Source organism: Sinocyclocheilus grahami, unplaced genomic scaffold (assembly GCF_001515645.1).
Source record: "Sinocyclocheilus grahami isolate Dianchi unplaced genomic scaffold, SAMN03320097.WGS_v1.1 scaffold1007.1, whole genome shotgun sequence".
Classification (NCBI taxonomy): Eukaryota; Metazoa; Chordata; class Actinopteri; order Cypriniformes; family Cyprinidae; genus Sinocyclocheilus; species Sinocyclocheilus grahami.
In genome coordinates, this window is record NW_015506186.1 from 344311 (window position 1) to 356576 (window position 12266).

Genomic DNA, 12266 nt, shown 5'->3' on the forward strand with positions numbered 1-12266 from the left:
CCCGAGGCGGGACACGGACCCTATCTCACGCGCTTTTTCTTGCGCCGAAGGATGTGCGCGGGCGACTGCATGGTTCCCGAAACCAGTTTTTTTTCTTAAAGATAAGAAATGATATTTTCAGATTTGTAATTCAAAGATTAAAACCTATATATGTATATGAATATATATATAGCTCTATTCTAGGGCATTTGCATTTGTATTTTTTGTATATATCTGTTGGGTTTGAGGTTGTTTGATACAGCACGGAGTCGTATATTCTGCCTTCTGGAATAGCGACAGACATATTTATCCACGCATGTACAGACGGTCCTGTAGTCGACTGACTCTGATGTACATAGTTTCAGTACTGTAGGCCATACTAGCAGACGCTGAAGGAGGACGGCGGTGCGCTCGTGTTGCATGGGATTGTGGGGCTGATGTGTGTGTGTGTGTGTGTGTGTGTGTGTGTGTGTGTGTGTGCGCGCGTTTTTGTGACAAATGAGGACATAAATGTGACCTTCCGTACCGTCATCAGCCATGATCTTTCTGTCCCTTTGCTCTTCCTTTAACTCATAACTGGATGAAGAAGGTCAAGTGAACCTGATGCTGCAGACGTTTGCGCGAGTCTCTCTGTGTTTCTGTTCGTTCGGTCGAACAGAAGTGGCAGACGTCACACACATCAGCGTTCAGTTGCACACGAGACCAAAGACCCGAGCCCTCATGTCACTAACGAACGCCTCACGATTAACGATTACAGCGTGTGACCGACATATTTCATTTAACGTCAGTGAGAGTCACTGTTGCACTGCACACTTAATGGAGATCACAGACAAAAGCACAGCGGAGCTCGTTGACATTCAGTTATCAGTGTCGATAATGATCGTTAAGAAGCACAAATGTCCTGGAGATATTTATTGACATAGTTGTGTAGTGTGAACAGAACAGTGATCTGACGTCAAGCCACCTTTATTTATATAGCGCTTTTTACAATACAGATCGTGTCGAAGCAAGTTTACAGCATTAAATAGGAAAATAGTGTGTCAATAATGCGAAAGGACAATAGTAAATACTCCATTTTCAGTTAAAGGCAGTTCATCATTGAATTGAGTCATCATCCAGCTCAGTTCAGTTTAAATAGTATCTGTGCAATCAAGTCAACGATAACGCTGGATATTAAGTGTCCCCAACTAAGCAAGCCAGAGGAACCAAAACTCCATCGGTGACAGAATGGAGGAAAAGCCTTGGGAGAAACCAGGCTCAGTCGAAACAGCAGGTTGCTCCATGCTGCAGCAAAGTCAGATTGTGCAGAGGACTCATGGCTTTAACTCTTTCCCTGCCAAACATTAATCATTTTCACAAAACTTTCATGGCCCCCAGAATATTTTGAATAAATATCTGAACATGCAATATTTAGTCATTTATATTTAGCAGACAATAAGTCAACAGAAAGAACAGAGCCTCTGCTTTTAAACAAAAAACTAGCTTTTATTCTAGCTTCATGCATTCTTTTTTACCAACACTTGAATGTGAGTAAGTTTCATTAAACAAAACAAAAAAAAAAACATTTTGAACAAAAAGCTGAGAAAATAGCATTTTTGTCAAAGACTAAATCTGGATCAGATTTATATCGATGATCAAAACATAGATGAAGTCATCAACATTCGGCAGATTTGATTTATGTAATGATTTATATTTGATGGCGATTGCTTGTTTGTGCTTCTTCGCAGTGTTTTGATCCAGAGATTCAGTACTCGATCAGAAGATGTGTAATAGCGCCTCCTACAGTATAACAGAAAACACGGCAAGCCGGAGAATCCCGTCACTGACAGGGACAGAGTTAACAGCGGTGTAGGTTCTCTCGAAGTATTACTGTTAGAAATACTAATAGAACATTCGTTCAAAGTTATCTGGTCTTTAATAACATTCTCGAAACTTTCGCACTGGAATTTGATTTATTCATTATTCATGGGAAGTTTTTTTCTCAAATGTTTTAGTTGAATGTTCATCTAACTTGTTTTTTTGTTTGTTTCAGAATGTTCAGAGAACATTTAAAAGTAGCAATTCCGTAATGTTTGCAGAGTGATAAAATTAATTATTTCCTTTTAACATTTGCGCTTCTTCGCAGTGTTTTGATCCAGAGATTCAGTACTCGATCAGAAGATGTGTAATAGCGCCTCCTACAGTATAACAGAAAACACGGCAAGCCGGAGAATCCCGTCACTGACAGGGACAGAGTTAACAGCTGTGTAGGTTCTCTCGAAGTATTACTGTTAGAAATACTAATAGAACATTCGTTCAAAGTTATCTGGTCTTTAATAACATTCTCGAAACTTTCGCACTGGAATTTGATTTATTCATTATTCATGGGAAGTTTTTTTCTCAAATGTTTTAGTTGAATGTTCATCTAACTTGTTTTTTTGTTTGTTTCAGAATGTTCAGAGAACATTTAAAAGTAGCAATTCCGTAATGTTTGCAGAGTGATAAAATTAATTATTTCCTTTTAACATTTGCATTACCAAGAAAAAAGTAGTTGAAACATTTTTTAAAAACTGGACATTTTGAACATTTAAAAAGCATTAAGGAATAACTTTTTCATAACTCATTGGGAATGTTAGCATAATGTTTTTAGACCATATTTTGGTTAGCTGGCATTGAACATGTCTAATAGCTTCTGGATCTGTGCTACTGAACAGAATGACACTAACATACTCCAAATGTGCAGTGGACAGCAGAGAACACTGCATCCCACAAAGCACTGGGTCTATACTGATGATATTTACTAAATGATGAGAGGATCTGACAGCAGTGTAGCAGTGTGTGTTTATGATGGACTGATGCTGTATTCAGCGCTCTCCTGCTCCGTTACAGTCCAGATTCTGTGCAAACTCCTTTCCATCGACACTTCTCATCTTACAATGCAGAATTTGTTTTTCTTGCAATTGCAAGTTTATCTCAAAGTTAGCACTTTGTTTCAGAGAATTGCACGTTTATATCTCTTAATTCAGACTTTTTTCTCCAAATTGTTAGTTTATATCTCGAAATCCCCCCCCTTCACAATTCTGACTATTTATTTCTGAATTCAGACTTTGTTTCTCTCAGCTTAGCGAGTTGAGTCACACTTGTCTTATTCTGCTCGAGCTTCCACAGGGTTTCATCTGTAGCTCGGTTGGGTTCTGATAAGCTGTCGGTCTGGAGGGAGTTTCAGACAGAATCAGACGAGCTCTTTCAGAGAACGTGACCTGCAGTAATCCTCTACAGTAAAGTACAGTACAGTAAAGTACTGTAAAGAACGTTCGGCGCTGTACGTTTGATGAAGGCCCTTTAAGCGCCCTGCTGATATGAAGCCATTCAGACCGTCATTCCTTCATTTCTGTTGAGTTCCATCACTCGAGACATATGAAATCAGGAATATGAACATTGAAATGTCTTCGGATCCTTCTCTAAAGCTTATTTCACAAGCCATAATATGGTACATTATACACAGTGTTTATACAGATTTAGCACGCATACGATTCATTCTGATTTTCTTGTTGATTTAGATAATTACTCTGTGTCACAAGAAGCTCATAAATAAACCATATCTAAATATTGGCTTTGGGGTTTCTCTCTGTGTGACTGAGTGCACAAAGGCTTGTGTGTTGGCTCTTCAGTGAGGATGAATGGAGTGAGTTCTTTGCCTCGTGTGGGAATGGTGTGTTATGTAACTGTTTGCAGGCAGTTGTACAGTAATGATGGTTAACTGGCATGTTTCATTATATCACACGTGTTTACTGTCCCTGCAGGAACCGGATAACATGCAGGGAGCGTTCTCCGAATGTTCTGCCAAGGTTCTCTCAAGTTATGAAGAAATGTTCTTCCAGTAGCATTGACAGAGCGCTCGTTCAGTGTTATCTGCTCTTCAGTCATGTTCTACAAACATTAGCACAAAAACAGTATTTATACATAATGTTCATATAATGTTTTTTCATGTAACATTTTAGTTTGAAATGTTTTGACCTGTTTCAAAGTAACATTCTCACGTTTGCAGAATGATACAACCCTTCATGTTCACATAGCCTGACTAAGAAAAAACTTTTTTTGAACAATGGCTGTTTAAATGTTCAGAGAACATTCAGAAATCTAAAGACTTCATGTGAATGTTAACAAAAGGTTCTTATAACGTGTTGTTATTATCTGTGCACGTCTAACAGTCATAATGATGATTAATCATGCTTAAACTAATGCTGTTGTCTAAGCAGGGATCTGTTCTCAGCTGAAATAGTGACTTGAGTAATGAGTTTTAATATTGCACGGAGACTCAGATGAGATCTCTCCTCAACACGCTGTTTATCATGGAAGAATATTATTTTGTATTGATTATTTAATACGGCAGCAGCAGGAGTGTCAAACTGTTTTTTATTTTCGGGCTAAAAGGTACAAACCTAACACATTTAAGGGATTTGTTCGAGGATGTGGGTTTGATTTAGGCATTGATGGGGACATAACTGCAGACAACAAACATTTCATTGTTTGATCAAAATGATTGCTGGAGCAATTGATTAGTGTCTGATATAGGATCATGTCACAGCGTCTCTACTCAATTTTCTCATTATAGTCCCGATCTCAAATGATGGTTTAGTGTGCACGAGCGCGCCTTCATCCGCGTGCACGGGCGCGCCCACCTCTCAGCGCGTGCACGAGTCCGCCTCCATCCGCGTGCACGAGCGCGCCTCCATCCGCGTGCACGAACGCGCCTCCATCAGCGTGCACGAGCACGCACACCTCTCCGCGCGTGCACGAGTCCGCCTCCATCCGCGTGCACGAGCGCGCCTCCATCAGTGTGCACGAACGCGCCTCCATCAGTGTGCACGAACGCGCCTCCATCAGCGTGCACGAGCGCGCCGTCATTAGTGTGCACGAGTCATAATGATGATTAATCATGCTTAAACTAATGCTGTTGTCTAAGCAGGGATCTGTTCTCAGCTGAAATAGTGACTTGAGTAATGAGTTTTAATATTGCACGGAGACTCAGATGAGATCTCTCCTCAACACGCTGTTTATCATGGAAGAATATTATTTTGTATTGATTATTTAATACGGCAGCAGCAGGAGTGTCAAACTGTTTTTTATTTTCGGGCTAAAAGGTACAAACCTAACACATTTAAGGGATTTGTTCGAGGATGTGGGTTTGATTTAGGCATTGATGGGGACATAACTGCAGACAACAAACATTTCATTGTTTGATCAAAATGATTGCTGGAGCAATTGATTAGTGTCTGATATAGGATCATGTCACAGCGTCTCTACTCAATTTTCTCATTATAGTCCCGATCTCAAATGATGGTTTAGTGTGCACGAGCGCGCCTTCATCCGCGTGCACGGGCGCGCCCACCTCTCAGCGCGTGCACGAGTCCGCCTCCATCCGCGTGCACGAGCGCGCCTCCATCCGCGTGCACGAACGCGCCTCCATCAGCGTGCACGAGCACGCACACCTCTCCGCGCGTGCACGAGTCCGCCTCCATCCGCGTGCACGAGCGCGCCTCCATCAGTGTGCACGAACGCGCCTCCATCAGTGTGCACGAACGCGCCTCCATCATCGTGCACGAGCGCGCCGTCATTAGTGTGCACGAGCGCGCCTTCATCCGCGTGCACGGGCGCGCCCACCTCTCAGCGCGTGCACGAGCGCGCCTCCATCAGTGTGAGAGATGCTGCCGCTGGGGTCAGACGCGGGTCCGATGTTCGGGTGAGAGTTCATGCTCAGTTCCTCTGTGTTTTCGTGTTTGAGAGTCTTCAGCCTGAGTAAGTCGCTCTCTTGTGTTCTGATAGCTGTGCTGTGGTGTGGAGACCCTGGGATCTTTCAGCAGGAGAGACGCAATTAAATAAAGTAACTTGCTTTGCTTGAACGCTGGTCTCAGAGTCGGAAAGCGCAGAAATGAACCCGTGTTGTTGTGCTCTTCAGGTGGTTTCTGGAGGTGTGAGACGGGTCCAGACTTCTTCTGAAGATGTTTTCCATCATCCTGTGAGGTCTGCTGCTCTTCCTCTTCCTCTTCACTCAGAAATGTTTATTAGATGTTTTTAAACACTTACCTAGTGAACAAAAATATTAAGTTAATGAATTAAGTTATCTCTCTAAACGTTCAAAGTCTTTTAATGTTTTAAAAACGTTCTTATTGTTGTGTGATCGTTCAGGGAACATTCCAGTTTATTATTTGTGACCCTGGAGCACAAAACCAGTCATAAGAGTCCATTTTCTGAAATTGAGATGTATGCATCATCTGAAAGCTGAATAAATAAGCTTAACATTGATGTATGGTTTGTTAGGATAGGACAATATTTGGCTGAGATACAACTATCTGAAAATCTGGAATCTGAGGGTGCAAAAAAATCTAAATATTGAGAAAATCATCTTTAAAGTTGTTCAGATGAAGTTCTTAGCAATGCATATTACTAATCAAACATTAAGTTTTGATATATTTACGGTAGGAAATTTACAAAATATCTTCATGGAACATGATCTTTACTTTTACAAAGGGGAACATTTTGTGAAAATGTTCACAAACATACAGATTTGATTTCTTTCCCAAATTGCAGTGGCTGCTCTAAAATATGAGCCAGCAATGTTTCAGGCGTTTAGGACACATGCTTATTCAATAACAGTTTTATTTCCTATTTGGGTTTGTGTTTATGCTTTATTGTTTAAGATGAACAGTTTCCCTCTCCAAGGCTTTGTTAGATGACAGTGTCTACTGTATGTGAAGATTTGGTTTCAAACCAGTATCATAGCTATTAAAGCGCGCCCACCTCTCAGCGCGTGCACGAGCGCGCCTCCATCCGCGTGCACGAGCGCGCCTCCATCAGTGTGCACGAACGCGCCTCCATCAGCGTGCACGAGCGCGCCGTCATTAGTGTGCACGAGCGCGCCTTCATCCGCGTGCACGGGCGCGCCCACCTCTCAGCGCGTGCACGAGCGCGCCTCCATCCGCGTGCACGAGCGCGCCTCCATCAGTGTGCACGAACGCGCCTCCATCAGCGTGCACGAGCGCGCCGTCATTAGTGTGCACGAGCGCGCCTTCATCCGCGTGCACGGGCGCGCCCACCTCTCAGCGCGTGCACGAGCGCGCCTCCATCAGTGTGAGAGATGCTGCCGCTGGGGTCAGACGCGGGTCCGATGCTCGGGTGAGAGTTCATGCTCAGTTCCTCTGTGTTTTCGTGTTTGAGAGTCTTCAGCCTGAGTAAGTCGCTCTCTTGTGTTCTGATAGCTGTGCTGTGGTGTGGAGACCCTGGGATCTTTCAGCAGGAGAGACGCAATTAAATAAAGTAACTTGCTTTGCTTGAACGCTGGTCTCAGAGTCGGAAAGCGCAGAAATGAACCCGTGTTGTTGTGCTCTTCAGGTGGTTTCTGGAGGTGTGAGACGGGTCCAGACTTCTTCTGAAGATGTTTTCCATCATCCTGTGAGGTCTGCTGCTCTTCCTCTTCCTCTTCACTCAGAAATGTTTATTAGATGTTTTTAAACACTTACCTAGTGAACAAAAATATTAAGTTAATGAATTAAGTTATCTCTCTAAACGTTCAAAGTCTTTTAATGTTTTAAAAACGTTCTTATTGTTGTGTGATCGTTCAGGGAACATTCCAGTTTATTATTTGTGACCCTGGAGCACAAAACCAGTCATAAGAGTCCATTTTCTGAAATTGAGATGTATGCATCATCTGAAAGCTGAATAAATAAGCTTAACATTGATGTATGGTTTGTTAGGATAGGACAATATTTGGCTGAGATACAACTATCTGAAAATCTGGAATCTGAGGGTGCAAAAAAATCTAAATATTGAGAAAATCATCTTTAAAGTTGTTCAGATGAAGTTCTTAGCAATGCATATTACTAATCAAACATTAAGTTTTGATATATTTACGGTAGGAAATTTACAAAATATCTTCATGGAACATGATCTTTACTTTTACAAAGGGGAACATTTTGTGAAAATGTTCACAAACATACAGATTTGATTTCTTTCCCAAATTGCAGTGGCTGCTCTAAAATATGAGCCAGCAATGTTTCAGGCGTTTAGGACACATGCTTATTCAATAACTGTTTTATTTTCTGTTTGTGTGTATGTTTTATTATTTAAGATGAACAGGCATTGATGCCAGTGTTTCATAGCTATGCAAAAATTAGATTTCAAAACCAGTATCATAGCTATTAAACTGTATCTGTTATGATTTTAAATCTGTGTTTAACCTCCGAACGATCTCAAAGTGAAAATATGTGCTAAAGTCTGATTTAGTGCTGGCTGTGCTTTAAAATGAAATGATTATAATCTTAAATCAAGTGAAGAAGGAGTCTGTAAGTCAGTGTTGAGCTCTGCTGTAATATTAACCCTGTCTGCTTTACATGTTTCAGAACATTAGAAGTTTAGAGAAGCCATCAAAAGTAATCAGTTACATTACTTTAATGCAATAAATGACACTACTTATTATGATTTTAAATAGGGTCATTTGTAACCGATTACATTTCCAAAGTAAGCTTCCCAACACTGTCATTTTGCAAACATTATGGCAACGTTATGAAACAAGTTGTAACATTTTAAAAACCTTAGATGGACGTCCAACTAGAATCTTTCAGAAATAAAATGCTCGTTGAACAATGTATAAATGCTAATGTCTTGAGAACGTTATTAAAGACCAGATAACTGAATGAATGTTCTGTTAATGTTGCTGGTAAAACTTTGGGAGAACATCAGCCCGAGTTCTGTGTTAGCTGGAGATCATAGCGTTGACTGTGTGTGACGGGTCGCATCCATCCGCAGGCTGTTTCTGCCCAGATCCAGGACGCTGGAGTATCTGTCTCATCTGGGCCGGACGGTTTTGGCCAGTTTCCCCGTTCAGGCCACACTGCACTTTTACAACGATGAAGACTCCAGCTCTGAGGAGGATGAAGCAGACACTCATTAACCTCATCAGATCCACACGTGTACAACATGAACTCACTAGTGAGCCGAGAGCGAAGCAGAACACTGTTTAGGAAGCGCTGCGGATCCACAGGAACGAGACGAGCAGAAATACCACGCCACCAAACACACTTCTGATCTGAGGAAGAGCCTTCGTCTGGGAACGGCCTTAAAGAGACACTTCACCCAAAACTGACGTTTACTCTTCCTCGGGATGTTCCAAACATGTGTGAGCTTCTTCTGTTGAACATACAAGACACTCCGAAGAATGTCTGTAGCCAAACAGGTGATGGTACCCATCGACTTCCATTGTATTGCCTTACTATGGGAAGCCAATGGGGACCAACGGCTGTGGTTGTCGATGTGCTTCAAAATATATTTTTTATGTATAAGAAACCCATGCAAGTTTAGAACAACTTGAACGTGAGTGACGTTCAGGCCACACTGCACTTTTACAACGATGAAGACTCCAGCTCTGAGGAGGATGAAGCAGACACTCATTAACCTCATCAGATCCACACGTGTACAACATGAACTCACTAGTGAGCCGAGAGCGAAGCAGAACACTGTTTAGGAAGCGCTGCGGATCCACAGGAACGAGACGAGCAGAAATACCACGCCACCAAACACACTTCTGATCTGAGGAAGAGCCTTCGTCTGGGAACGGCCTTAAAGAGACACTTCACCCAAAACTGACGTTTACTCTTCCTCGGGATGTTCCAAACATGTGTGAGCTTCTTCTGTTGAACATACAAGACACTCCGAAGAATGTCTGTAGCCAAACAGGTGATGGTACCCATCGACTTCCATTGTATTGCCTTACTATGGGAAGCCAATGGGGACCAACGGCTGTGGTTGTCGATGTGCTTCAAAATATATTTTTTATGTATAAGAAACCCATGCAAGTTTAGAACAACTTGAACGTGAGTGAATGATGATGATTTCAATGTTTGGGTGAACTGTCCCTTTAAGCGTTTCGTTTGTATGTTGTTGAAAATCTAAACACAAATAAAAACAAGATTGCGCAACATGCGTTTGCATCCTCCATTTATTAATAATTATAACAGCATACAGTATAAACTTTAAAACAGGCTGGAGGATTGATAACAACAGTGTTTGAATAACACATAATAGACTGCGTAGAAGTCAGTTGCTGCCGTAAATGGTTAAGTTGAATCAAATTGGCTGTACAACCTAAATTATATTAAACTTAAATGTGAATTTTTTTTTATGTTGTCATGACTTATCATATAATTGTTTTTGCAGTATAATGAGTCATTGTATTCTAACACATTAAGCATGAGAAAACAGCAGTGTGTTTTTCTCGGGTCGCGGGGTCACAGGTCACCCGACACCCGTCGGTTTGCTCACGAGGGTCTGCAGGAGGAGACGAGCAGGAACACAACCCACCGCAGATGATGCAGATAGTGAGCTGACCGTTTCACTTCAGTCTGAGGTCACAGAGGTCACGGTCTGACCCCAGACACCACATCAGGAGTTTGGTGTTTGAGAAAGATGCAAAAGCTCAATGTCTAGAGCTTTACTAACGTGCTTTGGTCGCGCGAGTTCCCCAGGGCCGTGTTTCCCAAAAGCATCGCAAGCCTAAGCTGATCGTAGCTTCAATGGTCTACGATGTACTTAAGCTTACGATGCTTTTGGGAAAGCAGCCCAGGTCTGTCCGAGGGTCACCTGACGGTCAGAGCTCAGGCCTGTCACACGGCTGATGGATCTTATCGTCTAAACCCTGAGCAAACGCCTCGCATCACTGCGCGCCAGCATCCAGGTAAAAGACGCGGTTTATTTGGCTGATGGGAACGTCTCGGAGTCTGGGAATCACTCCTTCCTGATCCTCGCCCGCACGCTGACTCCTGGCGTAGTGATCTATACCACACATAATGAACGAGAAATCATTTGATTTGACAATGCAACACGTTTAAAATCACTTGAAATGTTGGTAAAAGCAAGCGAGCGCAGAAGTGTCATTATAAGGCTGTCACCTGTGATGTTGTGGACGGACGCGAGCGGAGCCGTGTTCATCAGGTTCACCCCGAACAGCAGCACTACACAGGTGCTTAAAGTGACCAGCAGGTGGATGGGTGCCGCCAGAGCCCAGTATCTGAAACACACGTGTGCGGGACATCAGCCTCGCCTCATCAACACAGCAACACAGGACATATATCAGATGCACTCACTTCTGAGGCCAGTAAGTCAGTCCGGCGGCGTGAAGCCAAGCGTCAGGAACCACAGCCCAGACCACATACAGAGCTGATGACAGCAATAACACACTTTAACACAACACAGCCACAAACAACGCTTTATTAAATCAAGGATTCAAAACTTTCACATCTTTTAGCCAGAAATGAATATATACATATTTTATATGTATATTACTGTATATGTGTGTGTATATATAAACAGTGTTGGGGAGTAACTAGTTACATGTGACGGAGTTACATCATTTAATTACAAAATAAATGTAGTTGTAATTCGTTACAGTTACTGAGAAATAATGTGTAATTACATGAGTTACTTCTGTAAGTCTGGCAGTAATCAGTGTTGAGCTCTACTGTAATATTAACCCTGTCTGCTTTACATGTTTCAGAACGATTAACAGCTGAAAACATTTGCTAGAAATTTAGAAAAGCAATCAAAAATTTAAATGTTACATCAAATCAGTAACATTACTTTAATAGAGTAATTGAAATCGTTACACTTCTTGTTACATTTCAAATAGGGTAACTTGTAATCTGTAAGCTGTTACATTAACAAAGTAACCTTCCCAGCACTGGATACATGTTACAGTTAAACAGTTGATTCGAATTCAGAGTAAGAGATGTTTGAGTTTGATCAGCAGATGATGGAGAGACGCACAGAAGCCGAGCTGCGAGCCCAGAAACAGCACGAAGCCGTAGATCGCTCTCTCGGGCAGAGGAGACGGAGAGTTCTCCACCATCATCAGCACTCAGCAGAGCAGCCTGACGGAACTCAATCAGTCAGATCAGAAATAACTCCTAAATGTCTTTTCTCTCTGCTGCGTTTCCTTGTTCTTCTGCGCAGGCGCACCGCGTAATGCTGAATGCTGCCCCCGCGCGGCCTGGAGACACAATAGATCGCTCTCTCGGGCAGAGGAGACGGAGAGTTCTCCACCATCATCAGCACTCAGCAGAGCAGCCTGACGGAACTCAATCAGTCAGATCAGAAATAACTCCTAAATGTCTTTTCTCTCTGCTGCGTTTCCTTGTTCTTCTGCGCAGGCGCACCGCGTAATGCTGAATGCTGCCCCCGCGCGGCCTGGAGACACAAAACACACACACACACACACACACACACACTCTCTCTCTCTCTCTCTCTCTCTCGCTCTC

The 12266-nt window shown here is 42.5% G+C and overlaps 2 protein-coding genes across 4 annotated transcripts; one reads left to right on the top strand and one right to left on the bottom strand.

The window, feature by feature from the left end:
* Nucleotides 1-5637: 5637 nt before the first annotated feature.
* ripply3 (ripply transcriptional repressor 3) lies at nt 5638-9606 on the top strand. Of its 3 annotated transcripts, XM_016250804.1 has the most exons (5): nt 7087-7134; nt 7218-7275; nt 7351-7415; nt 8764-8842; nt 9343-9606. In XM_016250804.1, exons 1-5 carry the CDS (start codon nt 7097-7099, stop codon nt 9406-9408), a joined length of 306 nt encoding a protein of 101 aa, XP_016106290.1. In that variant the 5' UTR covers nt 7087-7096; the 3' UTR covers nt 9409-9606. The 3 variants fall into 3 exon arrangements, with proteins under 3 accessions (XP_016106291.1, XP_016106290.1, XP_016106289.1); XM_016250805.1 differs by lacking the exons at nt 7087-7134; nt 7218-7275; nt 7351-7415; nt 9343-9606 and adding exons at nt 5638-5701; nt 5785-5842; nt 5918-5982 and having other exon boundaries at nt 8764-9044; XM_016250803.1 differs by lacking the exon at nt 9343-9606 and having other exon boundaries at nt 8764-9044.
* A 78-nt stretch (nt 9607-9684) lies between these two features.
* pigp (phosphatidylinositol glycan anchor biosynthesis, class P) lies at nt 9685-11952 on the bottom strand. Its single transcript, XM_016250801.1, has 4 exons — nt 11776-11952; nt 11097-11169; nt 10902-11020; nt 9685-10785 (listed from the first exon to the last, which is right to left on the bottom strand). The coding sequence occupies exons 1-4, from the start codon at nt 11858-11860 to the stop codon at nt 10667-10669; spliced, it is 396 nt and encodes a 131-aa protein (XP_016106287.1). The 5' UTR covers nt 11861-11952; the 3' UTR covers nt 9685-10666.
* Between the last annotated feature and the right edge of the window lie 314 nt (nt 11953-12266).

Coding starts and splice junctions, on each gene's coding strand:
- ripply3 (XM_016250805.1), top strand. CDS start 5,664: ATGCTGCCGCTGGGGTCAGACGCGGGTCCGATGTTCGG. Junction 5,843..5,917: donor GAGAGACGCAATTAAATAAA/GTAACTTGCTTT, acceptor TGTGCTCTTCAG/GTGGTTTCTGGAGGTGTGAG. Junction 5,983..8,763: donor GTTTTCCATCATCCTGTGAG/GTCTGCTGCTCT, acceptor ATCCATCCGCAG/GCTGTTTCTGCCCAGATCCA.
- pigp (XM_016250801.1), bottom strand. CDS start 11,860: ATGATGGTGGAGAACTCTCCGTCTCCTCTGCCCGAGAGAGCGATCTAC. Junction 11,170..11,775: donor GGGCTCGCAGCTCGGCTTCT/GTGCGTCTCTCC, acceptor TGCTGTCATCAG/CTCTGTATGTGGTCTGGGCT. Junction 11,021..11,096: donor CTGACTTACTGGCCTCAGAA/GTGAGTGCATCT, acceptor CGTGTGTTTCAG/ATACTGGGCTCTGGCGGCAC.